General features: G+C 46.8%; 1 protein-coding gene across 8 annotated transcripts in view; it reads right to left on the bottom strand.

Annotated features, from left to right (window-relative positions):
• Positions 1 to 11,003: 11,003 nt before the first annotated feature.
• BCL11A (BAF chromatin remodeling complex subunit BCL11A) overlaps positions 11,004 to 26,079 on the bottom strand; it is a 59,103-nt gene continuing 44,027 nt past the window's right edge. For 4 of the 8 annotated variants that reach the window (XM_015856768.2, XM_032443479.1, XM_015856771.2 and 1 more), the window contains exon 3: positions 13,539 to 19,008. In XM_015856768.2, the coding sequence (XP_015712254.1) occupies positions 17,003 to 19,008 (2,006 nt within the window). In that variant the 3' untranslated portion in view covers positions 13,539 to 17,002. Of the gene's footprint in view, positions 11,546 to 13,538; positions 19,009 to 26,079 lie in introns of those variants that run through there. The other 4 variants (XM_015856772.2, XM_015856770.2, XM_032443480.1 and 1 more) reach the window with 4 other exon arrangements.

Genomic DNA, 26,079 nt, shown 5'->3' with positions numbered 1-26,079 from the left:
GGTCATGTCACCAGCTCTGTGTGTCTCTGTTTCTTCCCTGGGAGAGGGGGAAAGCCTGACAGCAGGATTTTTAAGTTAAAACGCACTTTTGCTCCTCTGCAGGATGTGCTGGACTGAGAAAAAAAAATCTGAATTATGTCAGAGCACTCCTCCAAAAGCTGGCCTGGGACTTGAAAGCATAGACAGCCTAGGCAAAGCTTCTCAGCCCTTGTGCTTCTGCACACAGCAAGACTTGAAATCCCCAAGCCCACAGAGGTGCTGCAGGGGACTGAGGTTACATCCCAGTACAGAGCTTGGTCTGAACCAACCCATCCCCCGAGTACCCACCCAGCTTTTAATGTAGAACTACAGCAGCCACCAGAGCCCTTTCCCATTCCACACCAACACCCAGCACTGCCTGCCAGACCCAGCTGATGGCCTGAGGTGGAGCAAAGAGGCAGTCCCTGTGCTTGGTGCGGGTAGAACTCACCCTGCTGCTGGCACAGAATTGCAAGCCCAGACACTGGAGGTGGAAATGGTGCCCAGTACAGGAGAAACTCAAGGCCAGGACCTTACCCCACAGCTGCAGGTACCAACTGTACCCCTCACAGCACTGCACTTGGAGGCAGTATTAACAGTGAGAAGCCCATGAGCACGCGCACTTCTGAGCTCTGGCACAGCAAGCATTTGCTAAACAAACCTTAATTCTCTAAAAAGCCAAAGACCTTCTCAGAAACCTTCTGTTAACAGATTACTTACACCAGTCAGCCCATGGTTTCAGCAGGTGACATGCTGTAATAAAAATCATTCTCATGCTGTTTCAAAACTCCTCATCAACACTCATTGCTGCCCTGCTCGAGTTTTACTTGCCATGTTACCGAACAACAAGGGTACTTTCAGTTGCACAAAATGCAAACCACATCCCCAGGCTGTTCTGCCACCCTCACAGTTAATTACACCTTCAACAGCTGCTGAATGCTGAGTGCAGAGCATCCAAGCTCTATCATACCAGCAGAGCTGGTACCAAGTGGTCAATGTGCAGCAACATCCTAAGACTAAAACCTGTTGTCTGCTAGAGCTAACGGCTACCAAATACTTCCTTATTTCCTCTGTAGGTTATTTTCAACTTTGACACAAACTTGGCACATGAAACAAAACGTTAAGTTTGCATTGTCAGTGAGCTCCAAGTGCTCAAAACTACTTCAAGTTTCAAACCAACCCAAGAGTTACAACCTGGTTCTGCAGTCTGACCATCAATTCACTACACTCTTCCTCCCTTTGCTTCCAGTGGAGCTTTTATCTGTTGCCTATCCTACTGAACTTAAAGGCAAAAGCAGTGGCTGCCAAGGAGAAAGAAAAATAAACATGGACCTACTACAAACCAATATTCATGGCTCTTCTAGGATCTACTTTCAACAGCCATATCCCAATCATTCGATTCTGCTTTCTAGAAGCCATCAATCCCCACTTTCCCAGTCATTCACTTCGGTCTTTGAGAAAACGTGCTTTATTTGTGTTTGCCGTGCAGAAATCACATCCTAAATGAAGGTCGGTATGCTTGCCCGACTTTCTTAAACCACAAACATGAGGAGTACAGAAGAATTAAGAAAAATACTACCCTTCTAAATAAAGAAGAGCCAGTTTGATTATCAGTAAATTGAGAAGTGCGTGGCTCTTAATACTGACAATTTATTTCTAATAACGTGGGGGATAGAGGCATACAAAAGCTCTTAATGTTCTGTCATTTCTTTTGAAAGAAAAAAATACTGTTGTAGTGCACAAACATAAGATGATATGAAGTTATCACAAACTTTTATCTTGGCTGCTTGCCACTGCTTACTGAGTTTCATGTGTCTCAAGTGCCACAGGGCTTGTCCTGCCCAGCAGTGGGAAGGTGTGCAGGGAGTAAAGGTGACAGCCACCATTCAGTCGCTGCAGGAGTGCTACTCAAGGTAAACTAGGTTGCTATGAGTAACCAGGTTGTTCATCACTAGGATCTCCTCAGAGTTGTCCCCAGCTGAGCTGATGGCCCAGCAGATGGTGTCCAACCCTAAAGGCGGGGCACACCATAGGCACAAGTTTTGGGGTAGCAAGAAGGAGGACAAGCTCCCCTGTGTGGTAGAGTCCTGCAGATCTCAACTTCATTCTTGGTTAACATCCCAAGAAAGGATGAGGGAATAGATTCAACCTTATAGCACTCATGATCACTCACCACCAACTTTATCCTTGGTGTGCATTTATTCCCAGCCCAACAGAAGAGCAGCTCCTCCTGGGCTGGAAACAGGCACCACAGCCTTCTCCAAAGCATTTCCTCAGATCTACACACGCACAGTTTCCAGGTGCTGAAGGCAACAGGCTCAATCGGATGGTTCTGAAGTCGAGGAAACTTTTACCATTATCAGTCAGTATTAGTGTGTCTCCATGATTCACTGCTGAAGCAGTGTTTTTGTCTACAAAGGAACATTAATGTTCCAGTTTAACCTACTAATTGCCGGCTTGTTTCTTCAAATTTATGATTCATCTGAAGCAACACTGACACACAAAACACTACCTCAGTTCTTTCAGTGTGTGTTAGGCATCCATCTGAGCATGGTCCAGTTTGAGAAGAGAACTCCTACCTACTCATATTTTAGGTGCATTAAAAATAATCTACAATCGGTATAAATCTGGAGAAATCTGATGGAATGAACTTCAAGATAATGCGAGGTTATTAAAAAAAATCTCGTAAGAAAACATGTTCCTCCACATAATTCACCCAGTTCAACGCAGCACAAAGAAAAAGAGAAGTAATTTGTCAATTTCAGAGTTGGGACTAAGCCATAGCATCTTGAAACTGATCCAGATCTCTTCCCCCCTTCTCAAAGTGGATAAAATGCTGTTGTATGCCCCAGTGAACAGTTGAGCAGCAGTGGCACGCAGGCATAGGTGTGTGTCTCTGCTCCCAAGGAAAAGAATGAAGCATTTGGTCCATGGCCACCACTGTGCTGCCCTGTGTCCTGCATTCTGGGCTGTGGCAAACACACTTATCTATGTTCTAAACTCAAGGAGTAACACTTTCTTAGCTAAATACTTTACTTCATCTCAGTAACACCTTAGAGTCACTATAAATGAAGCAGTCTTCCCTTCTCCTTCCCTAATGTCTTATAAAGAGTGGAAGATTAGAATATTTTTGGCCCACTAGCCTGTAATAGATGCCACTTGTTACATTGCTTTGCTTTATCAGTATTGCTGGACTTCTTAATAGGATTGTAAGTTCCTGACTGACAAAATATATTATCCATCGTATTCTGTACTTACTTTCACTGTGAGGAACAATGATGCTCTCTCTTGGCTGGTGCAGGGTAACAGAGGTCAGTGACTAGTAATTGAAAAACCACAGGGTCAACAGGTCCCTAGCCTGGCAAGCGTGCAGCCTGCAGCCACTGCCTGGGGTTACAGTGTGCCCTGTGACAGGGGCCTTGCTGGGACGTCTGCTTCTCTGAATGAGACCAGCACCCAAAAGACCTTGGGGATATGTTTGGGGGAAGAAAAAACAGACTCCAGCCAGGGTATTGCAAGGTTGGCTTGCCTTCAGGAAATGCCTGGTTGTATGCAGCAGCTGTGGTGCGAGTAGTACAACAAATTCACTTACTGAATGACAACAGCTTTATTGGCAAGCCAATTCAATTAAAGCCACTGCAACCAACAAAGTCACAGGCAGCGCTTGCTGCATAACGAATATGGAATCATGCCTACATTTCCCCAAGTGCTCTCAGCCCTCTCTGTCCCTCTGCATGAGAGGAAAAGGGATGAATGAATTAGGCTCAAAGGATGATAATTAATGGCTGGCTGTCACAGAGACATTTTGCCGGCTGGCGGCCACCAGCTCTGTGCTGCAGCCCTGGCCCAGCTCTGCCAGGCAGGGCACCACCAGCTCCGGCCTTGTGCCCATCCACAGGGCCCTATCGATAGGCAGCAATGTGGTCATTTTTCTGCCAAATGCATCCTTCAGGCTCTGGTTACAGGGAAGTCACACCGGAGCCGATATGAGCTTATTATGGAAAAAGTATCCTTAATACTGGACTATGAGGAAAATAAATACACTTAAAAAATATACATAATCATTCGTTTTAGTCTTCTGTAAAATAGATAAAACCTGGGTTTTTCCTTTCCACTAGACCTTTGCTTTCTAAAGCATTTCACTTCAGGCTTCCTCCACATACACATGCATGAGTTATTTCTTTCTGTGGCTGAAATGAGCAAGTCCTTGTTGTCCCCATAGCACAACAGAGCCTGCACTGTTCAGGGCCTGGTCTTGCCCTGCTGTATGACTGAGCCTTCCTTGGGTTCCTGTACAGTCTCTTTCCTGATCTCAAAGCATCTCACAGAGCTTCTCAAAGGGACAAATGGAACAGCCACCAGAAGACATAATGAGTTTCTGGGCCTTTTTGAAATGAAATCTCCTCGTGCTGGAGCACGCAACTAAAATTGCCTGGCTGCTCACTGTGTTGAAGTGACCAACGTTTCCTGTGCCTCTGGGAAAGGAAATCTGAAGAAAGCATAATTCATTTGGACATTCATTATGTGACTTGTTGTTGTACATTAAACATTCATATCTTTACAATAATGGCGCAGCTATCACCAGTCACAAGATGCCCATTTCCTGGTTCAGTTCAGAGACTGGGGCACAGGCAAATCCCCATCAGGGTGACACCAAACAGTTGGAGGGCTGCTTTCAGTAGAAAGAATCTCTGTTTCATCTGTTTCTCTGAAAAGCAGATACCTCATCATTGCCAGACGGTACTTCAATATTCATTAAGCTGCAGACTAATGGTGTAGGCCACAGTCACTCCAACGAGGTTCAGTGAGACCAGCCAAGGGCCTGAAGAATTCAGGATGGTTCCTTAATGGACAGGCCTCATCCTGAGCCCTCAGGAGTCATCCCAGCGCTGATGTTGGGTGCATGCATAGAGAGGAAGGCCAAAGCCATCCCAAAGCACCTTGCTTGCACCCTCTTGCTGGATCACTGTTCCAGGCCAGGACGCCCTCACATTGCAAGGCAGCTCTGCAGGATGCAGGACTGTCAGCCTTTCCTATTGATACATGGCACTACTGGGAGTGGCTGCATTGCTAACACAAGAGTCCCCATCCTCTCCACCATCAGAAACCCTTCCGTGACACCAAGAACCCTCCCATGCATGGGCCTTTGGTCAGGTGGTGGAAGGATGAGCTCCTCCATCCTCAGGCTCAACCTCGCTCCCCCAAGGTTGATATCCCAGCCACCACCACTGTTTTTTCTGGTGATCCTCTATGTGTCAGAGGCATCTGTCCACAGGAGCTTCCTGGTACCCTTCCTGTTTGATGGGGGGAACTTCCCAACCCCAGGGAGAGGAGAACCAGCACTAGGCCATGGGAGGGATTCCTTCACCCCTCTGTTTCCTGATGCTGCAGCACACCGAAGTCTCTCTACCTGGCCCCAGTACACTGTGCTATGCTGAAAATCTGCTTTTATAAACTATGAGGGATGAGCATGCAGCACCCTGACTGCGCATTCTCTCCCCTAACAAAAATACACAATGTGCACATGGCTCAAAGGAGTTTAAAGGATCCAGAGCCTGGGATGCTGAAGGTTTTCGTTGGCAGCATTTGAAGAGAGGAATGTACAGGAGGCATTTGCTGACCAGAAAGCCTGGGATAGGAAGGAGCACATAGCACACAGGAAGAGGGCCAAGGGAATGTTATTTTTTCCCATTGGGCTCTCACAAAGTCTTCCCCACTTTCACTTAAACAACAGCTGGAGGTGCAGCCCTCTGCTGCTGTGCTGTAGGGTTGGAGGGGCCTGGCTGCCCATGGTGGCTATGGGGCAGGAGCTGGGTGCCTGGACAGTCAGCTGCGGAGTAATAATGTCACTGCAGCTTCACTGCTACATCAGGAGAGGATGCAGACATGAGGCTGAGAGGTGCATGCCCACAGAGCAACCTAGCAAGAGATAACATATACAGCTGGCAATTGCCTCATTTCCATCAAGCAGGAAAGAAGTGCTGTGAAAAATAGATCCCCTTCCTCAAATTCCCATAAGGCAGCACAGGAAGCACAGGATGTGCACGGTTTCCCCTTCAGTCTCAAGCAACAGGTTTATGACAATACCCAAATTCCTCACTGGGTACATTGTGATACCCAGGGAGGTGGGGACATGCTGAGGTCAGAGGTACCGACCTTTGCAGCAGAGGCAGCTCCCACATGCACCGTTGCAGCCTGAGCTCATCCTGCTTATCTCCAGGGTGACAGCAGAGCAGGAGAGTTTGACACTGCCCATAGGGGAAAAAGCAAATGTCAAAAATGAGCCTTGTGAAGGGAGAGCATTCACTCAGCCTTGACCAATCCACAAGATCCCTGGCTGGCAGCACCCACTTGTTCCAGCTGTTTGCTGGGCCAAACCTGCCACACTGGACAGGCACAGACAGAAGCTGAACAACATGTCAAGGAGCGCCCAATGCATCACTGTTACAGGCAAAGCCTGCCACCATCCATAACTCATCCCACAAGGGCCAGGCCTTCTCATGAATTGCTGGTCCCCACCTCATAGAAACGTCTTTGTGACTTTCTGCATCGTCACTGCACACCACAAGGAGAACATCCTTCCCCATTTCACAGCTACAAAACCACCACTACTGTCTGGGACTGGCATGGGAGCACTTCCCCACACAGATGGCTGCCTCTATGGGCCACAGTTTGGCGGGGGGAAGCTGGGGCATCTGATAATGCCTCGGCAAGTTCCTGGATGTGTGCAGGGTGAGGATGTAGGGTCATGCTGAGATCAGCTTGGAGAAGCAGGGTGATGAGGCACTTCAATAGGTTGCCTTGAGAAGCTGTGGATGCCTCACCACTGGAGGTGGTCAAGGCCAGGTTGGATGGGGTCCTGGGCAGCCTGATCTAATGCTTTATGTAGTGGTTGGCAATCCTCCATGCAGCAGCAGGGTTGGAACTAGATGATCTTTGAAATCCTTTCCAACGCAAGCCATTCTATGATTCTATGATGCTACCACAGCCAGAAGTCCTTAAGGTTGAAGCAGTATCTATGGGTGGATGACTGCAGCTTGCCCATTCCATCAGAATGTTGGGCTTTCTCCACTGCTTTATTTCACACAGAAGTGCTCAATGCCATGTGCCCTATGGCAAAGCCACCCCATGACTCCCCATCAGTACAGCACATGGCTCCATAAATAACTGCATTAGAGCACAGAGCAAAGTGGGTGCTGAGCAGGGCTCCATCCCCTGCGTTCCAGCTTCTTTTTTGTTTAATATATAGTACACATCACACACACACACACACAAAAAAAACCAAAACCACACATGGGCCAACTTCAGAGGTATTCCCCGTAGAAAAATTAAATACTCAGAATGCTTTTTTAAAGTGAATTGGGTCTCTTAATTTGCATCCTATAATAAGGATGTTATTGAGCTGCTTTATGGCTCAGCTCTTTAGTTTCTCGCTCTCAAGGGCTAGATTTTCCCTCATGAATTCAATATATGCCTCAAACGAATGTGATTTTTAAGATGACCTTCTCCTGTGCTCCCAGCATCACATTTATGAGGCTGGGGCCATCCTGGCCACCACACGTGTCCAGCTCTAGCTGGGTCACGGCCAGTCTTCCCCAACCTGCACCATGCCAAGGGTGTCCTCCACTGCTTACATTTTGCTTAATTATAGAACACTGTTGCTGGAATATTAAAGTTTAATACATGGGAGAAAACAAGCTAGTCCAGAAAATCCATAATTTCTGTGTGCCACCAGCCCTTGTCTCCCCTCTCCTGATTCAGCACTACCCTCCCAGAAGCCCCAAAACAAACTGCATCTAGGACAAATGATGGAGGGAGTTGCGGGCAGGGAAGGTTTTAGGGTGGGCTCTGGGCTTGCAAGGTGCTCAAAAACACTGTGAGGAGTGGTGCTGTGAACCCTGCTCTGCCATGGCTAGGATCACTCATTGCCTCTACACCTTCTTTTATATGGCAGGGCTCTGCTCCAGGTATGCCTTTTGCTCTTCCCTGTAATCACTGTTGCAGTGAGAAGGTGCAGGGAGGACAGGCAGCAATTGTTCCCACAGTGAAAAAAGGCTGCTGGAAGGTGCACAGCACAGCCAGGCACAGTAGTGTGGTGCTGCTGCTGTGGGCTGGGAAAGGAAAAGTATTCACCATGTACTAAAGGGCCATGCAAACCTGTCCACATGGAGGGGTGCTGGGCCTTGCCCACCTAGGGCCAACAGCCATACCCAGTCCTCCCACCCAGCTGACAATGGGCACAGGGACCCACTGCCTTAGTGACGAGCTCCGCTGCCCCTGTGATGGGCGCCTATGCCCCTCCCAGCCCCTTTTATAGTGCATTCACCTCTCCCAGCATCTCGGCAGCTGAGTGCTGCTGAGGCTGCACCAGGAGAGGGAAGGTCCAAAGGCACTGTCACTTTCCTGTGCTGTTTAATTTTAAAGATGCTGTAAAATGTCACAATAACTGGAAAGGCCCTGTTTTTATTAATAGCAAGTATTTATTAGCCTCCTCAATTTACAGTATGTTTCTGAAAGCCATCGGTCCATCACATTATTCAGCACAAGGCTGAGTTGGTTTTCTTGATCAACACAATATGGAATATAGATCTGAATATTAGAAGCCAAATACAACCTTCATTTTGCATGCACATATCCCACCAACGGGAGGCCCGTAATTAATCCTGTATAGCCCTTAGACACATGCATTGGCAGACATTTGAGGAAGGTGGGAGCTTCTGTACATCACCACTGGAAGCCTACAGGGTGTCAGCTTCTCCACAGGACCACCATCGGGGCCAGAGCGACCCTGCAGTGTCTCCCCCCATCACCAGGATGGTGGCATCCACATGCCTCTGGGCTCTGACATGGAAATGCCGTCACCCATTCGTGCAGCCCACATGGTGTCCATGCAGCACATGGCACATAGTGGTTTCGCAGCATGCCGCCCCTACAGCCCACCCAGGTGCCTTGGTGAGGTCTTACTGCATCTGTCTGCCTGGCCACCATCTGCTGGGCAGTGCTCCTCATGACAGGCCAGGTGAAATTACCCTGGAGTCACTACTCCCACCATCTGAGCTTTATCACCACTAAAGATGCAATAAAAGTAATAGCAGCAACAAACAAGCCTCTACCAGATGTGTAACCCTATCCAGCAAGATTAAGGAACAAGGGCCAGCATTTGGGAGTGGGAGTTTTGAGTGTGTTTTTGTGGGTATTTTTGTCAGGTTTTGGGGTTTTTTTTCTAACATAACTTCATCTTTTCTGAGGAATAACTTATTGTTTGACCCATATTCTTGAATATGAGAGGGCAGCTCCTGGAGGAGACATGATCAGGGTACACCTGATAGAAAGCAGTAAGATTTTGTTGACCTGGAAGTGGGGTTGGGTACAGCACAGACCCAAGTGGTGAACCATCCACAGCTGCTAAGGGAACTCTATGGGAGAAGAAGCAGAGAGTGAGAACACAAGCAAATGAGGTGCCCCTCTCATCAGGAGGGCTGCAGTGTGTCTGCCTCCAGCATATTGATCTGTTTCTGGGCCACTGTGGAGAGCCATGCCCACCTGACTGCCACTTGCCAGCTTGCTGCTCAGAGCTGCCAGGAGCCCATAACCAAACTATTCCTTGAATCCAAAATGTGTGTTATCATGAAAGCAAAATTTGGGTTAGACTTCACAAGAGACTTGAACTTTGATGCATGTTAGCATCCGGAAAATGGGCTTAGAAATAAAAATACTGCATGGACAAAATGCTCTCACATTTGAAAGCAGCTTTTCAAGCCAAAAAAAAAAAATCAAAGCTAAGTTCCCTAACTCCCTTGCTCACCTCAGCCCACAGAATCAGCCATCAGATTGTGCTCTTCTTTGGACTGTTATAAATGCTGAACCTCACGAACACAGACACACTGCGTACACGTCCCAGCAGCCACAGGTTAACACAGCTCACAGCTTTCCTTTACCCTCCACACTGTGCCCAAGGATGCACATTTCCCTGCCACGCTCTGCCGCTCCCCAGAGTCCTTCCCAGCGCTGCATGGTTCCTTTCTGCAGGACACAATGCCCACAGAAAGAGCCCACCACACTGTCCTGCTGGATCGGGGCACAGAGCAGTTGCTCCAGCAGTGCCACAAAGCAAGTGCATCACCAGACTCTGCCTGCACTCTGACAACATGGAGCCCGAGGGCAGCCCCAGGGGCTGTTCAGCAGACAGAGCCCTGGGTACTGGCTGAGAAGCACCACATGGGAAATGGGAACTGCAGGGCAGCAGTTGTGGAGCAGCCAGTGCCAGGAGCACCAACTGGGGATGGAGCAGAGACTTGTCAGCCCAGTGCAGTGCAGCTCACAACAAAACAGCAAGAGCAGAACCTAGCACAGAAGAGAAAAAGCCGTGGTACCCATAGTGACTTTGTCAGGACTGCCTGGCCCCTGACTCAGACTTAAGTCTCCCAGCTCAGTACCCAAGCAAGCTCTGATCGTTCTCCATTCCCACCCCACAACACAGTCCCAGGGAGCTACAGCCCATAAATCCCATCTGAGACAGCACAAAAATACACACTTATCTTCTGTTCCACAAAGCACTTGGGAACCAACCAGTGAAATCCTTGTCTGGGGGCTACACTCAGGGCAAGGCACACTGGAGATCTCTGTGAAGTGGTGGCCTGAAGCAAGGCACAGGGAGCAGTGCAGCTGGGGCTTCACTTGCACCAAATCTGCCCCAAATCTGTGGGGCTCGGCTGGAGGCTGACTGCCAACAGTGACAGGACAAAGGAGGTCACAGATCCTGCCGACCCCAAAGCACACTGGTTAGCAGCAGAAATGTGGTAACAGCAGTCGCTATCGGTCCATCACACACGGGCAGAAGCAGCGAGCATGAGGATGGTCACCAGGATCAGGTGTGAGCCCTGAGGCAACGGAGCACCACTCCTGTGCCTGGCGACAGGCGACACTCATGGTCACTGCCCTGACTTGGCCACTAACAGCAAGGTAAAGAAAGAGCGAACAAAACCTAAAACTCCAACATTTATTATGGTTATTGCCCACCTGCTGTGGATCCACACTGAGTTTTGCTTTATTTGTAATTCATAACATGAGGTGCGCTTTATGGGAGATGAAGACACAAATGGAGCCGGGTCCTCCGCACAGGGCCAACAGGTGGGGAGAGTCCTCTCCTCAGGGCCAGAGAACACTGTTTGAAAATAACCTTTCTAGGCATTTTTTTTTTTTTTTTTTTTTTTTTTTTTTTTTTGTTCTTAGAAAAAGAAATAAACGAACAAAAACAGAACAAAAGTAGAGTTGTACTCCATTACAAAATATAAATACGACAGTCCTGAAGGCTGGAGGAGCTGGGGGGCACTGCCGTTGGTGGGACGTTGGGTGCAGCGGGTCACAGCAAGCCACAGGATGGGGATGCCTCCAGACACGTGCACTGCCAGCCGCCGGCCCCGCTTCACCTCCTCTCAAAACTTAAGTGCTCTTGAACTTCCATCCGAAAACTGCCAGGCATCCGAGGCTCCCTGGGCACCACGCCAGCCGGGGGGGTACGCCGCACCTGGAAAGCATGGGGACAGAGGAGAGGACAAGTGTGACACAGACCAGGGTGCAACTCCTGCCCCTATTGTCTTCCCTAAGCAGTGAGTAGTGAAATCCACCCCCCCAGACCCACACCCTTTGCCAGGACCCTCAGGATAACCTCTGCTCACTGCTAAGACTCTAGCCAGACCAAGCCCACCTGCCTCACCACGGATCCCCACACCTCGCTGACCTCCCCCAGCACCGGCACACATCCCTCCGCGCAGCTGTCCCCAGGCACTGCGCTGCTGGCCCAGCACCACCTGCTGAAATGCACCCAGAGCACTGCCACCACCAGCCCCACACCACTGCATGGGGCACTGCTTCTATGGAAATCAGTTTGATTGTGCTCAGGACAATCAAACTGGTGGGCAACTCACCAGACACATCCCCCCACTGTGTTGGGGTGGTTGCCCCACACCTAGAGCAAATGGCTGCACCTCATGAAGGAAAACCTTCCTTTAGTTCTGTTTACTCCAAATCCAACCCGTTTTGGTATATGGCTTGTGGCAGTGTCAGGGGCCAAGCACACCGCAACTGGTGAGGGCCAGTAGAGCCCATCCTAGCACAGGGCAATGGGCACCAGCAGCTCCACATTGCACTTGTGGGGCCTGGCAGTGATTCTGCCTGCTGCATCATGCTCCTGCACAGTACTGTGACATTCCCACACAGCCTCCAAAAACAGTTCTTAGTATTTTTGGGGGGAAAACATAACAACTGGAGTATGTATGAGCTGTAGCAACAGCTGGCATCTCTTTGCTTGCTGTAGAAACTCTGCGCTCCGATAAGCCCTGGAACTGTATTTCATCAGACAGCCACAGCCTCAAACACCAAGCAAAATCGTGGGATTGCTTATTCCTGTATTTGTCTCCACGCTTGGAAACATAATAAATATGAAACAACTGTAGCCTGAATTCCTGATACTGTTTCAGTGCCTTCATTCTATAAATCACTCAATTTAGAGAATATTAAATGCTAATGGCAATGGGTCTGTGCCACAGAAATCCATTCCTCCTCTGCAGCTGATGGGGCCTGAGCTACGATCAGCAGCAATGCTGCTACCAAACACTGCTCTCAGGTACAGAGATGTAGAATTTCAGAGGTTCCCGGAGCACGGGCTGCGCTGTGCCTGGGCTCTGCATCACTGGGAAACACTGCAACTCTGTAACTTCAGTTTCAGCATTCAGGCTTCAGCCACAGGGCTCTGCTCCTGGAGAGCTGAGTACAAACCAAGCTCTGCCAACACAAGAGCCATCGCCATCAAGGCACACTTTCTACCCTTCCGTGTGTTAGTTGTGCATGGCGTGTGGCCTCATCAAGCTTCTATGGGGCGTATGACTACTGCCCAACTGAAAGGTAGCACAGAGAAAACTGAGGCTCCCTCAGGCAGCCCCACTCTGGTCCCCCTTCCTCCTGGCTGGGGCTAAAATTGAGCTTTCCTCTTTCTTTTCCTCAGAAAGCGGTCATTTTTCTTTTCATACATAGGTGACATGCAACCTTTCCCTTCCACATCCCAGCTCCCCCTTTGGAAGGGCGAAATACAGGCAATGAATGATGCCATCACAAGGAGACGACAGAACAACTAGAAAGCTTCACAGAAACCAAACGAAAAAGAACTAATAACTAAATAAATAAACAAACAAACAAAAGAATTAAAATGAAAAGTGTCCAAATCCAAAGTTACAGTAGGAACAGCAAGAGACACAACCACAGGGGTGGGTGCTTGGCCACGAGGTGCTGCGCATGTGGCACTTGTAGAACACAGCATTAAGGAGGGTAACGTGGGCCTGGAGCCCGGATGTTAGTTAAAGGTCCCACAAACCCGCGCTCCTGTCCAAAAAGGCCCAGGGGGACCACCCTGCCTGGCCCGGAGCGGCACGAGGGTCTGGAGCCCACCAGAGAGGCTGAACCACCGCCTGCTGCTGCGGCCCAGGGCTGCGCCCGTGCCGAATGAGGACGCCGAAGCGACAGTGTGTACTTTAAGGTTTTTTTTTTATTTTTTCAGTAAAAGGACAAAATGGGTGTATGAACAGGATAATGCAGACAACTGCCAAAAAAACACAGACAGTGGTTTTTTTCCAATAGAACTTAACAAAGACCAGGAACAAATACAATAAAAAGCCAGGTTGTAATGACCTTTGGTCATCCAAATTAAAAAAAATAAAAAGAAAAAAAAAAAGAAAAAAATTGAAAAAAAAAAAAAGAATTAAAAAAAAATTAAAAACTATCCCTCCTCCCCCAAAAAAAGCCCCAAAGAAAAACAAAAGATCAAATTCAGTGCTTCCGTTTTGAACAGAGCACGTACGCAATAATAAATAGTGACTCCCATAGTAAAAGATAAAATTTCAAGTTACGACAAACAGCTTTCATTACAGGAATAGAAAAGGCCAATAACAAAATATTCTGCATTGCCATTTACAAAAAAGTATTGACTCAAGCGGGCTTTCTCTTTAATATGCTTTGCATATGAAATTCTTTCCAATCTAAATATAAAGCACCATTTAGTTTTTGGCAATGAAAAAAACTGCAAAACATTTTTTTTTTGTTTTGTTTTGTTTTTTGGTTTTTTTTTTGTCTTTTTTTTTTAGCTTTTTTTTTAAGCTTTTTTTCTTTCTTACTTTCTTTCTTTCTTTCTTTTACTGCATATGAAGGTAAGATGCTGGAATGTAGGGTGATAGAAGGAGAGGGACATAAAGCACACTACGTAACAAACCAACGTTATCAGCTTGCAGTACTGCATACAGTATGGCAGCAGGAAAAAAAGAACAAAAAGATATGTACAACCCTCTGTGACGGCAGCAGCGTAACATTTCAACAGCTTTCCCCCAAACAGCCATCATATGGCCTCTGATCTGTACAATGTCACGCTTTTTTTTTCTTTCTTTTCTTTTTTCTTTTCTTTTTTTTCTTTTTTTTTTTTTTCTTTTTTTGTCTTTTTGAAACATACAAATAATTTGCACTATATTATCCTGCCAAATTAAAAAAATATACTGTGGCAGCCTGTTTTTTTTTCCACTACCAAAAAAGGTACGTCAATACCTTTTCAGAGAACAAGCAACAGTTAAAAATACAAGCTTCAATATAAATACTATAGTGCCTACACTAGATGAACATTTAATTCAAATACCATTCTAGAAATACAGAAAAAAGAGACCATAAATGTATTTTAGCATAGGAATCAACATGAGTGTGCATTTTTCCTATATTTAAGTACTATATAATCTTAAACCTTTCCCCGATGCATGTTTTGTACAACCTGAAGAGCTGTGTATATCAAAGGCATAGAATCTCCACTACCATTTTAAATGAGTAACAAGTCTGGTACACCACCAAGACAATGAACCCTAAAATACAGTTTCCCCCTAAACATAATGAAGTGTTGGTTTTTGTTTGTTTGTTTGTTTGTTTGTTTTTTCCTTTAACAAAAAAAATCTTAACATTTATATTTTAAAAAAGTTTTGTACAAAAAAAAAATCTTCGCACTGTAGGAGCGAAAGAGATCATTTCTGTTATATGAGTGTAGAGTCTGTATCCATTCACAGCGCTGCAGTGTTGCGTCCAAGGAGATAAGCTCATTACTCAAGTACACGGCTGGCAATGTTTGTTGGGCTTATTTTTTTTTTTTTATGCTTATCAATGAGATTGTGTTCAATTTTCTTTTTTTTTCTTTTTTTTTTTTTCTTTTTTTCAGCATTCTTGCAACTTTTCCCTTTAAGTATAGACCTGTAAACTGGGAAAATTGTACAGTGCATTTAATTGTCCTATCTGAGCAGTCTTATTTTATACTCAACCTCTGTACCTTCGATTAGAGGAAAGATACAGCCATCACAGGCAGAGTCAAGTTGGTATCTGAATACCAACGGGGCAGGTGCTAGCTTAGTGAGAAGACAACGAATCCTCTTCCATGTCAACACAAAGAGCACAAAGAGCATGAAAAAAAATGAAGTACAACTTTAGGGAGCACAGACATACACTGCTACTCTTTCGTCTTTTCTCTCTCTCTTGTTTTAATTCTCTGTTACTTCTCCAGAGCATCACATTGTAGGCAAGACTTAATATTTCATAGTTAATCACTGTCATATCAATATTAGCTTATACACCTGCTCTAGTTTATATGGCAAACAGTACCACGTTGTGCTGATAAATCACAATTATTTTTCACTCCTCTATCTGTTACACTCGGTGAAGTATTATTGCCAGTCTTCTTTATTTTTTTTTTACATGGTACATGAGGTCTTAAAGTTTATAATTCAATTGTCAGGTTGACATCCGAGTGGCTCGGGATTTATTTGTTTTTGTGCCAGAATCAATAAAAGATATTATTAAAAGTAAATATCTTCATAAAACGAATTTCCTTACTTGTGTGTTTAACCACGGTGGAGGGCTCTGCGCATTTCACATTCTATTTAACCATCAGTATGGGGGGGGTGGGGGTACAAGAGTGGGGCAGGGAGCTCCTATCTCTTTGCACGCTCCGGGAGTGAGGCAGTCTCTACACCAGCACAAAGGGTCGGGACTGGGAGTGAGATGGCGGAGGGGGGCTGCCGCCGCCAGGGCTGGGGCTGGGGCTGGGGCTGCTCCTCCTCATACATCCCCACGTCCCCACGTCCTCGCTCCTCACGCGGGCTCAGCGCCGAGATGAGCTACGAGTGCAGAGGGAGCAGAAAGGAGTCGTCAGCATCGCTCGCAAGAGATCCAAGGCACTCAGATTTTGTGTTTTAAACCAAATGAGAATAGGAATTTACCTCTCAGTTACCGGTGGCGGAGGGCTGGGCTTCAAGTAAAGGCCTGTTCCTAAGCAGTACTCTGTCCAATCAACACGTTTATTCTTTTAAGACAGAAATCTAGCTAACGTGATGCCTCTTCAGTGCTATCGGTCCTGTCCGCAGAGGGTTACCCAGAGCGCGCATTCCTTCACACGTCACAAAACAAAACTGTACATGATATGTATTACAGGATGTATGCAGCATGGTCAGTTCTGTTTGCTCTTGTTTTTGTTTTGTTTCGATTTTCACTTTTCCTCTTTTTTTTTTTTCTTTTTTTTTTTCCTTTTTTTTTTTTTCTTTCTTTTTTTTCTTCCCCAAATGGAACTGGAAACAGCGACATGTTTGCTCAGCAACTAATCAGGGACAATTTAAAAAATAGCCATAACATACCATACATGCTGTCTAATTCAAAATAAAAAAATAAAACAAAAACAAAAACATACACAACATGTAAATTATTGCACAAGAGAAAGGCTCAAAGTTTGCGTAAAATGCAATAGTATTGCCCCGATACAGATCATGCATTCAAACGGTGAGAACAAAAAGAAAATAAACAGGTGTGCTGGTGACAAGCACTTTCCAAATTTCCTTAGCTTCCATTAGTTTAATCACAAGGGACTAAAAAACCTCTACAGGGAGCCGGGGCGGGGACGGGGAGTATTAATATACCTCTATTCAGTTTTTATCTCATTATTCAAGACTCGATCACTGTGCCATTTTTTCATGTGTTTCTCCAGGGTACTGTACACGCTAAAAGGCATCTTACAAATCTCGCATTTGTAAACGTCCTTTCCCACCTGACCATGTGTTTTCATGTGCCGGGTGAGCTTGCTACTCTGGGCGCAGGCGTAGTTGCAAAGCTCACACTTATAGGGCCGCTCGCCCGTGTGGCTCCGTCTGTGGACAGTGAGATTACTACAGTTCTTGAAGACTTTCCCACAGTACTCACAAGTGTCGCTGCGTCTGCCCTCTTTTGAGCTGGGCCTGCCAGGGCCCGGGCCACTAATATGCGGGGTGCTCCCTCCACTTCCCGTGCCGCTTCGGCCCGAGATGCCACCATCCAGCTCTCCCGGCGGCGTGGAGAAGCGCAGGCTGCCATTCTCTGACGAGTGCTCAGAGGAGGAGGCGAAGGGCGATTGTCGGGAGTCGCTGAAGCTGAGGAAGGGGTCCTTCAGCTGCCGCGAGGCAGCATAACCAGCCAGCCACTGCGAGTAAACATTTTCGGTGTTGGGCATGGCGGCGGTGGGTAGATCGAACTCCTTCTCCAGCTTGATGCGTTTGGAGAAGGGGCTCAGGGAGCTGGGACTACCTAGCAGCAGCTTTTTGGACAGGCCGCCTGAGGCAGACTCCCCAGGGGAGCAGCCTCGGCCGTTGACCGCCCCGTCGTCAATGCGGTCGGACTCACCAGCCACCGAGTCTTCATCGCAAGTGTCCCTGTGTACCTCGGCCTCGGAGAGGTGGCCCCGTTTGTGCTTCTCCCCCAGCACCTGGTGGAAGGCCTCGCTGAAATGCTGCATGGAGCTGAGAACCATACCTTGCATGACATCTGGCATCGACCGGCTCTCCTCTCCAGCCCGTGAGTTGTTCTCGTGGTGATGGGCCGCCTCCAGGTTCATCCCAAAGCCATAATCTGGCCTCTCATTCTCGGTCAAGTCCTCCTCTTCTTCCTCCTCCTCTTCTTCCTCCTCCTCCTCCTCTTCCTCTTCCTCCTCATCTCCATTCTCGGGGATCATGTTGGGGTCATTCTCACTCTTGAACTTGGCCACCACTGACTTGAGGGCACTGCTGGCACTGCCAACCAGGTCGCTAGTGCCTGGCTCAGGGGAGCTGGCAGTGGAGAGCCCATCATCTGACTTCACTGTCATGGGTGATGACTTGTGCATGTGTGTCTTCATGTGGCGCTTCAGCTTGCTGGCCTGAGTGCAGGCATGGTCACACAGGTTGCACTTGTAGGGCTTCTCCCCAGTGTGGCTCCTGCGGTGGACCACCAAGTTGCTCTGGAACTTGAATGTCTTCCCACAGAACTCGCAGGACTTGGACTTCAGTGGTGGCTGGGAGGGAGGAGGAGCGGACTGCAGAGGAGGAAGAGGCGGTGTGGCCAGGAACGGGGGTTTGCTGCCAGGCTGGAAGGGCTGCAGCAGCCTTTGCATAGGGCTGGGACGGCTCGGGGACAGGGGCGGGCTGGAGGTGTTGCCGGCCAGCTCCCGCAGCCGCCGGGAGAAATCCATAGCAGGGGGCTCCATCGCCATGGGGTTCAGTCGCAGCACCCTGTCAAAGGCACTAGGGTGATGGGTGGCCAGAGCCATTTCTTCGGCACCCAGGCGCTCTATGCGATGTGGATCCAAATGGTGCCTCGGGGGTGGGCTAAAGAGGGGCGGCGTGGGTGGGAATCGCCCTTCTCCCAGCCCTGACGTCTCTCTCGAGACCGAGCCGGGTATTCTGAGCAGGTTAAAAGGGTTATTGTCTGCAATGTGAATCCCATGGAGAGGTGGCTGGGAAGGGCACTCTGCACCTAGTCCTGATGGGATACCAACCCGTGGTGTCAGGGGGCTGCCATGCTCGCTTTCTAAGTAGATCCGTAAGCCATGCGTGTTCTGTGCATGCTGCAAGAGGAACCAGGCGCTGTTGAAAGGCTGTTTACAAGTCGTGCACGTGTAGCTGCTGGGCTCTTCTTTACCTGCAAAACAACATAACAGCAGCGTAAATGTTTAATCGCCTCCACGCCTGAGCTGTCCTACTACACAAGGCCACAGCCAAGTGGGGAGAGGGGAGCATTCGGGGCTGGGGGAAGCTCCTCTCCTTTTCCCAGCTCACAATTGAACTCTGTGGAATAGGGCCTGGGCAAGGGAGCAGGACACAAAAGCTGCAGACAAGAAGGAGGTGGGCTGGAGCACTACAGAGAGGCTGGGGCTAGTGAACGACCTGGTAGCAGGGAGCAAGCACATCACTTGGCTACACGGTCATTTATTTTGGGAGATAACATGGGCATTACAAAGGAGCAACAAACTAATAAATAACTAAACAAAAAGCAAGTTAATAATGCCAGAAGAAAGCATCCCCCGATGATATATTGCAAAGTGAGGGAAATTAATAATTTTTTGAGGGCACAAGGGAAGAGCAGTGGGAGATAGGGTGACAATGAGCACGTTTCTATCAGTCCTGGCAAGTCTGTGCATAAGCAACTTCCATCTCTGTAGTCAATTGTTGCTCAGTGCTGGTAAAATGCAACTAGAGCTAAGATGAGTACAAAAAGTAGTTTCCAGTCCTTCCTAGCTTCTCTATAATAGAGTTGCTATTTCAGTGATTTAAAAAAAAAATTTAAAAAAATTTAAAAAAAACCACACATGCCAAGTACAAATAACAAAAATACCCCCAGGGTCTTCCCAAGCAAGCCTGTGCCCAGGGGACTCCCAGCTCCAGCCAAACCACTGCAGGTAAATCTCAGCATGAGACAACGTGAGAGTTACCCAAATAAGATTTCACATAATTGCCTAGTATGAAGAAATGGGAATTAAGGGATAGAGGAAAAAAATAAGAATAAAAAACAGATATGGAAAGAAAACATAATTTTATCTGCAACCGTCTTGTTTTCCATCTCAGCTAAGGCGAACAGCTTCATCTGGGTGCCACACAATGAGCTGAATGGTGAGATGGGAATACGGCAGGCAGGCAGCCTGCAGCACCGGCAGCAGAGAAACGCTGCAGCCACCTGCTTTCCTCCATCATTACACATTTGGCCTGACAATCTGAATTGGGTGAGTCAAACACACCTCGGCCATCTCCAGCAGGCGTTTAACACTTTAAGCCACTTTAAAAGCTCTTGGAATAATATTTGACATCTCGTCCTTCAACCACAGCCAGCGCTCAAATACAATGCATCACAGTGCTTGCTATGCACCAGGCATGCGTGTGCAGATACATACTTAAATCTGTTGAAATTAGAGCAAAATTCAATTGGGCTTTCACATTCACTCTGCTCATTTGTGAGATCAGGAAAAGAAAAAAGGAAGAAAAAAAAATTAAACATGAAAATTTCATCTTGCATTGCTGGAACAAAGTGGAAGTTTTTACCAATGCACTACAAGTCGCACACTATGGCCATGGTGTACTGACAAAGTAAGGCTACCTTGTTTCTCTATTTTATGTATTAGCACAGAGAAAATAGCATTTTATCTTATAATGAGGATACAACATACAGTAGTGCTCGCTATCGCATTTTAGTATTCCCATCAACTAGATATTCCAGATCATAAGGGCAGCTAGTGTAATCATAATGTCAATGAGAAGGGCTGTTACGTCTGAGACTAAAGATTACATGGAAAAAGCTGCTTTGAAACTAGTAATTATTACCAGTCCACTAATAGCAAATGATGCATTACAGTTTCACCATATAATCTGTATTTCACTCAGCTCCCGCCAGTACAGCCTTATTATATTACAGTGCTCACAAATTCTAAATTCCTAAACTACAGTCATCAATAAATGTGTTACTTGCCATAATTTGCAAAATTACTTTGTTCAAAACATCTTCGACCGTTATAAAGACTAGGATTGATTTCCTGCATGGTAAAATTAGGGCTACATTGATTTAGCGGAGTGTAAAATGTAATATTATTCTTCATTTGCTTTCCTGAAAAACAAGCTTTTAATTTCCCGTCCATCTTTGGTAATCAAGTCAATAATTTAAATTTAAAATAATGTTTATGTACAAAACACCTCCCTCATCTCAAACAACCCACCATTTTCGAAAGGGTGTCATAAAACTAGGCAATGAAAGAAAGCAGTGAAACAGTTAAAATCCACCTGTGGTTTGCTTCCACCTCCCACTCCAAAGAGACACAATTTCTAATTCGATTATTAGTGCTTGATTAATTACAGGGGCTATGGACTGACCAGCTTAACACAGGCCTTGCCAATTGGTAAGAAGTATGGCAATTGCTCGCTTGTTACCCACACGCAGAGACATGAGCAATTCAGAAGGTTTGGAGTAGACTCACTATTCCACCCCATCATGGCTGGTTGTGATCATGTAGCAGCCCAGGCTGGAAGGGATCCAGTGGATGCTTCATTTCATAGCTTGCCTCACCTCCCATCAGGGCAAGGTTATAATGACACTTTGGCCAAAACAGCACTGCAATGCCACCAGGGCTTTCCAGCAATTTCCAAGAGACTTACAGGAGTGTCCCAAACCTGGATGTGAAGCAGGAGGGCACCACCCCAGCCCTTCTTTCCTGTTGCTTGCTTGTTGGTTATCCACTGGAAAGCACCTTGGTATACACAATGCCCCCCACATGCCAAGGAAGCACACAGAAAACATGGCACATCAAGTTTTCCAAAAGAAAAAGCTTGAGCTCCTCCCAGTCCCTCCCCAAAACTTGGGGTTTTTGTCACAGCTTTTTACTTATCGAGTGGGCAGGTGCTGGCACAGGCTGCCCGGAAGAGAAGCGGATGTCCCATCCCAGCAGGTGCTCAATGCAAACAGCAGTTGGGTCTGGGGGGGCTTTAATGTTGCTTCAAACTGAATGTATCCTAGGATTCTATCCTAATTTTCTGTAGCTCCATGCAAGTGCAGGCATCCACAAACACATGGGCTTACCCCCCATGATGCCCCCATGCAAAACTTCATCCTGAGGCCACACATCTCCATCATCCTGCCCATGCAATCAACACTGCACAGCAATTATTCTTCCATCTCATGCAGAACCATGTCTAATGCCTTGTAAAGTCTATTTCACCTGCATTTATCAACCAAGCTTGTCATCCTGAAGAATGAAATCAGGTTTATTTGACAAGATCTGTATTCCATAAATTTGAGTGGCATGTATTATATTTTAGTCTTAATTCCTTATCTATCTTGTGCCAGCTCTTATTTTGCCCTGAGCAGATAAGCAAAGCATTACTAGTGGTCTCCCAGTTACCCAGTCACCTATGGACAATATTTTCCCAGTCTGTAAACTTTATAAGGAACAAGCATCACTTGCCAACATTTAGGGATTCTTGGGTGCAAGCTGTCAGGGCTTTTTCATTTAAAAATATTTATCTCCACTGGACCTCACATGAAATCCTCCTCAGCTACTAACAGCATAGAAAAAATATCACCATAAACCTATGATACACAAATTCAGCACTGCGTCTTTCCAGCCCTTCAGCAGAAATATCCATCAAATACCACTGACTTGATGCTCCCTTCACCTAAACCCAGATGCGAGCCCTCCAAGAGCACCAGTATTTCCAGCATTCTTTTTGGCCAAGGCTGCCTTCTCCTTCCTGGTCAGATCAGAATAAAAGCAGTTTCTAGTTCCTGTTTACACTTCTCTGTATACATTTCTCTTCCCAGATAATCTTACTGACAGTTTCCCTCACCTTTGGGGAATCGGCCTCAGCACAGAAGCATGGTGCACCCCACACCCTCTTTGCTTTTTATGGTGGCATCAGTGCCAAGGATCTGGCTCGCAGGCTTGCACAAAACCCCCAGAACCACAGGAGGTGATGTCTTGATGTCATGCACAAATCCTGCACCAATACACTCAATCCCTCTTTTTCTCAACCCTATGAAGACTGTACTGGGACACCCTGTGGCAAACACAAATGCATGACCACTAAGAGCCAGGCAGAAACTCAGTGGGTCTCGCCAATAACTGCTCACCCATGACCACAGATTTATTCCTGTTGAGAGCCCCAGTCCACAAACAATGAGTGATACCACACCATATATCTAAGGAGCACCATGCAGCACCTAAAATGTCTCTTGGAACAGATCCTACCTTCCACGGCCCCAACAGAAGTGAATTAAGTTGGAACACGTGAGCAACAGATTTAGATTCCGATCTGAAAAACCGTTAACAAATGACTGGAATGGATACTGGCATTTGAGTGTCTTTCAGGGCAGTTGGCACAATTACTTAATAAAACAGGAAGATATGCCTGCTCTCAGCTTTCAGAGGTTTTACTAAATTACAAAAATAACAAGAGCTGATCATTCCTCACCGTGCTCACAGAATAACCCAGCAAGCTCCCGACACCTGGGCACAACACAAGGCTGCGGCCATGCCTGTAGCACCAGCAGCTATGCCAGACACGGGCTGGGGAAGAGACCAGCTGGGAGGAGAAGCTGTCAGCTAGATGCCACTGCTGGGAGTGAAACACATTCTGGTGCAAGGCGCCCAAGTCCAACCATTGCCAAGTGAGTAATGGAATAATCTGCATCTGCGTGCCAATGTGTTTTGGAAGAGCTTCCTCCATTTCTCAAAAGTCAGGGTTGGATCCAGAAAAGCTGCTCTCCGGACTCGCAGGCACTTTGGAGGAGTGGCAAAACAGCTACACGGCATCACACCCTGGGGTGACCACCTGGCTCTGCTGACCCTCTATTTCCCTGTGCTTGCTTCATGCAACACCCAGGGGTTCCGCCACGCTGCTGGTCCCATGGTCGACTCAAGCACATACCGAGACCTTTTGCCACCAGGCAGAGACCAGAGCACCTGCAGCAAGCACCTCCCTCACCTCTGCCTGCCATGAAAGACAACCTGAGTCAAACCCAGACACTTCTTCATCCTGCTTTAATGTCAACTAACTGCTTGTTGAGTTGTTATGCTATTTAGGGGGGTGGGGGGGGGAAGAGAAAGAGGAGTTAATTGTTACCACTTGTACTTGATTCAGTTCTCCTCCATCTGGCCTGTCAAATCTCTCTCTTTTTTTTTTTTCTTTTTTTTTTTCATTTTTGGAAATCTGTACTGTTGAAATTCCTTCAACCGAAAGCGAGCGACACAGAGCCGTTGGGACACAGGAAGCTCAGCAGGGACAGGAGATAAGTGGGTCCACTCCTGGCTGCGGTAGCCACTTCTCCCTTCAGCATGACACATGGGCTGCCTCGTGACTCACCTTTTCCTAGCAGTCGGCACCATCAGCACAAGTGGGAAACAGACTGACCAAACAGGCCTTTTCTTATTACCCTCATCCTTCCTCACAGCCCTCCAGGTTACAGAAGGCGTGATATTAATGGTCTATATTAATGAGTTATAAGCAGCTGCTAGTGCTGTGCTTATCAGTAGTGCTGATGTTTTTCCAGTGATTAATAATAATGATTAATAATGATGATGATGATGATTATGGCTGCTTTTATATACTACAGAGAACTTTCTGAACTTTTCTGTTTATCGCTCTCAGTATTCTCTGTGAATTTTACCATCATGATTTTCAATAAGTGCTGGGGCTGGTTCACTCCTTTAGCACAGTGGTTTTAGCCCAAAGCAAGTCTCCTAAAGTGGAAATTCACTTCTCAGTCTTAACTGAGACTTGATGATCCTGATTAACGATCCTGATTAATTAACTTGAATAGAAAAAGAAAGTGTTCCCCCAAAGTCTCCAGAAAGCAACACAGTGTGGTTTATAAATGGAGAAGCACTGCTACTGTTGTGTGTTTAAAAAATACAGTTCTGCAAAGGAAGCTTGTGTTGTCTGAACAGGACAGATCCTGGAACCAACATTAAAAATCTAAAACACGGTTTGCTTTGTGGGATCCTCAGTGAGCCCACTTGCTCCACAACTGCCTTTCTGCTGTGACTTACCTATCAGTTCGTGACAAACACTACGCAGTCATTTACTGAAAAGAATTCGTACAACTATTTTTTCATTCCCAAAAAGATTTTTTTTTTAAATATAAATTCAGCTTCCTGAACTAATTGTAATAAGATTGGCAAAATGTTTTTCACAAAGTCTCAACAACACCGTTGTTGCACGGACTATATACTTTTGAAGAAGAACCATGCCAAAACACTATGCCATACTCCTAATGCCATTACCCGAACTTCAAAAAGCAACAGCGCAATAAAACCAAAGGTAGAGCCATCATCTCTTCACCATTCAAATAGATACTATTAAGGGCTGAGTCTCCAGTAATTCATTTCTTTCTCCAAAAGCTCTGTTTTCAGCAGGCAGCTCTTGAAAGCTCCAGCTGTTGCTCTTGAAAGCCTCCTACCAGCATCACCACTGGGACAGTCAGAGGAAGCCAGATCCATCTACCACAAAAACCTAAAGCCTGTCAGATGGAAGGGTAAGTTAATTGGGCTTGGGGCTGGGAAGGGACGGAGCAGAGACCTTGCTTGGAACCCTGGCCCACACAGGCATCAAAGCCCAGCCTGGCTCTGGGCAAACAAACCATTCTAGTGGCCCACAAATTACACATTTACCCAATGGCTGCTGGGTACAATCAAGTTAAATAGCCCACTTTTAAAATAAAAGGTAATTATATTGCTACAGAGGCATTCCAAATAATTTTATTCACTGATACACATCATACGTGATGAATTATTTCCTTTTCTAATTTCTGTTGGCTCCCTTTTCCTCTTCTTGTTTTCTTCCCTTCCGACAGCCATATGACTAAGTCTGAATAAAAGGCAGAGAACACTTCAAAAAGTTTCTTTCCAAGAAATGAACACCGAGAAGGCTGTGCCGAGCTGCAGGACCCCTGCCAGAGCAGGGCAAGAGAAGAGAGGGTGACAGAGGCTGTGAGGAAGGAGGGACGCAACCTCCCACCGCTGCCAGTGAGGCACTGTACCACTACCACACCTCCTCCTCACCTCTTCTTTGGCCGTCTTTCTGCAGCTCTTTTTGGCATGCTTATTTTATTCTTTCTCTGCCAGCAGATGGGTGGAGGGATAGCTGCAGGGCTGTGCATCTCCATGAGCAGCCACACTGCATGGGGACGAGCACAGGTAGAGGCACTGCTCTGCAACAACAAATCTGTCTGCTC

Source organism: Coturnix japonica, chromosome 3 (genome assembly GCF_001577835.2).
Source record: "Coturnix japonica isolate 7356 chromosome 3, Coturnix japonica 2.1, whole genome shotgun sequence".
NCBI lineage: Eukaryota > Metazoa > Chordata > Aves > Galliformes > Phasianidae > Coturnix > Coturnix japonica.
Note: the sequence above shows the minus strand (reverse complement) of the source record. Positions and strands in the feature narration are given on the sequence as shown.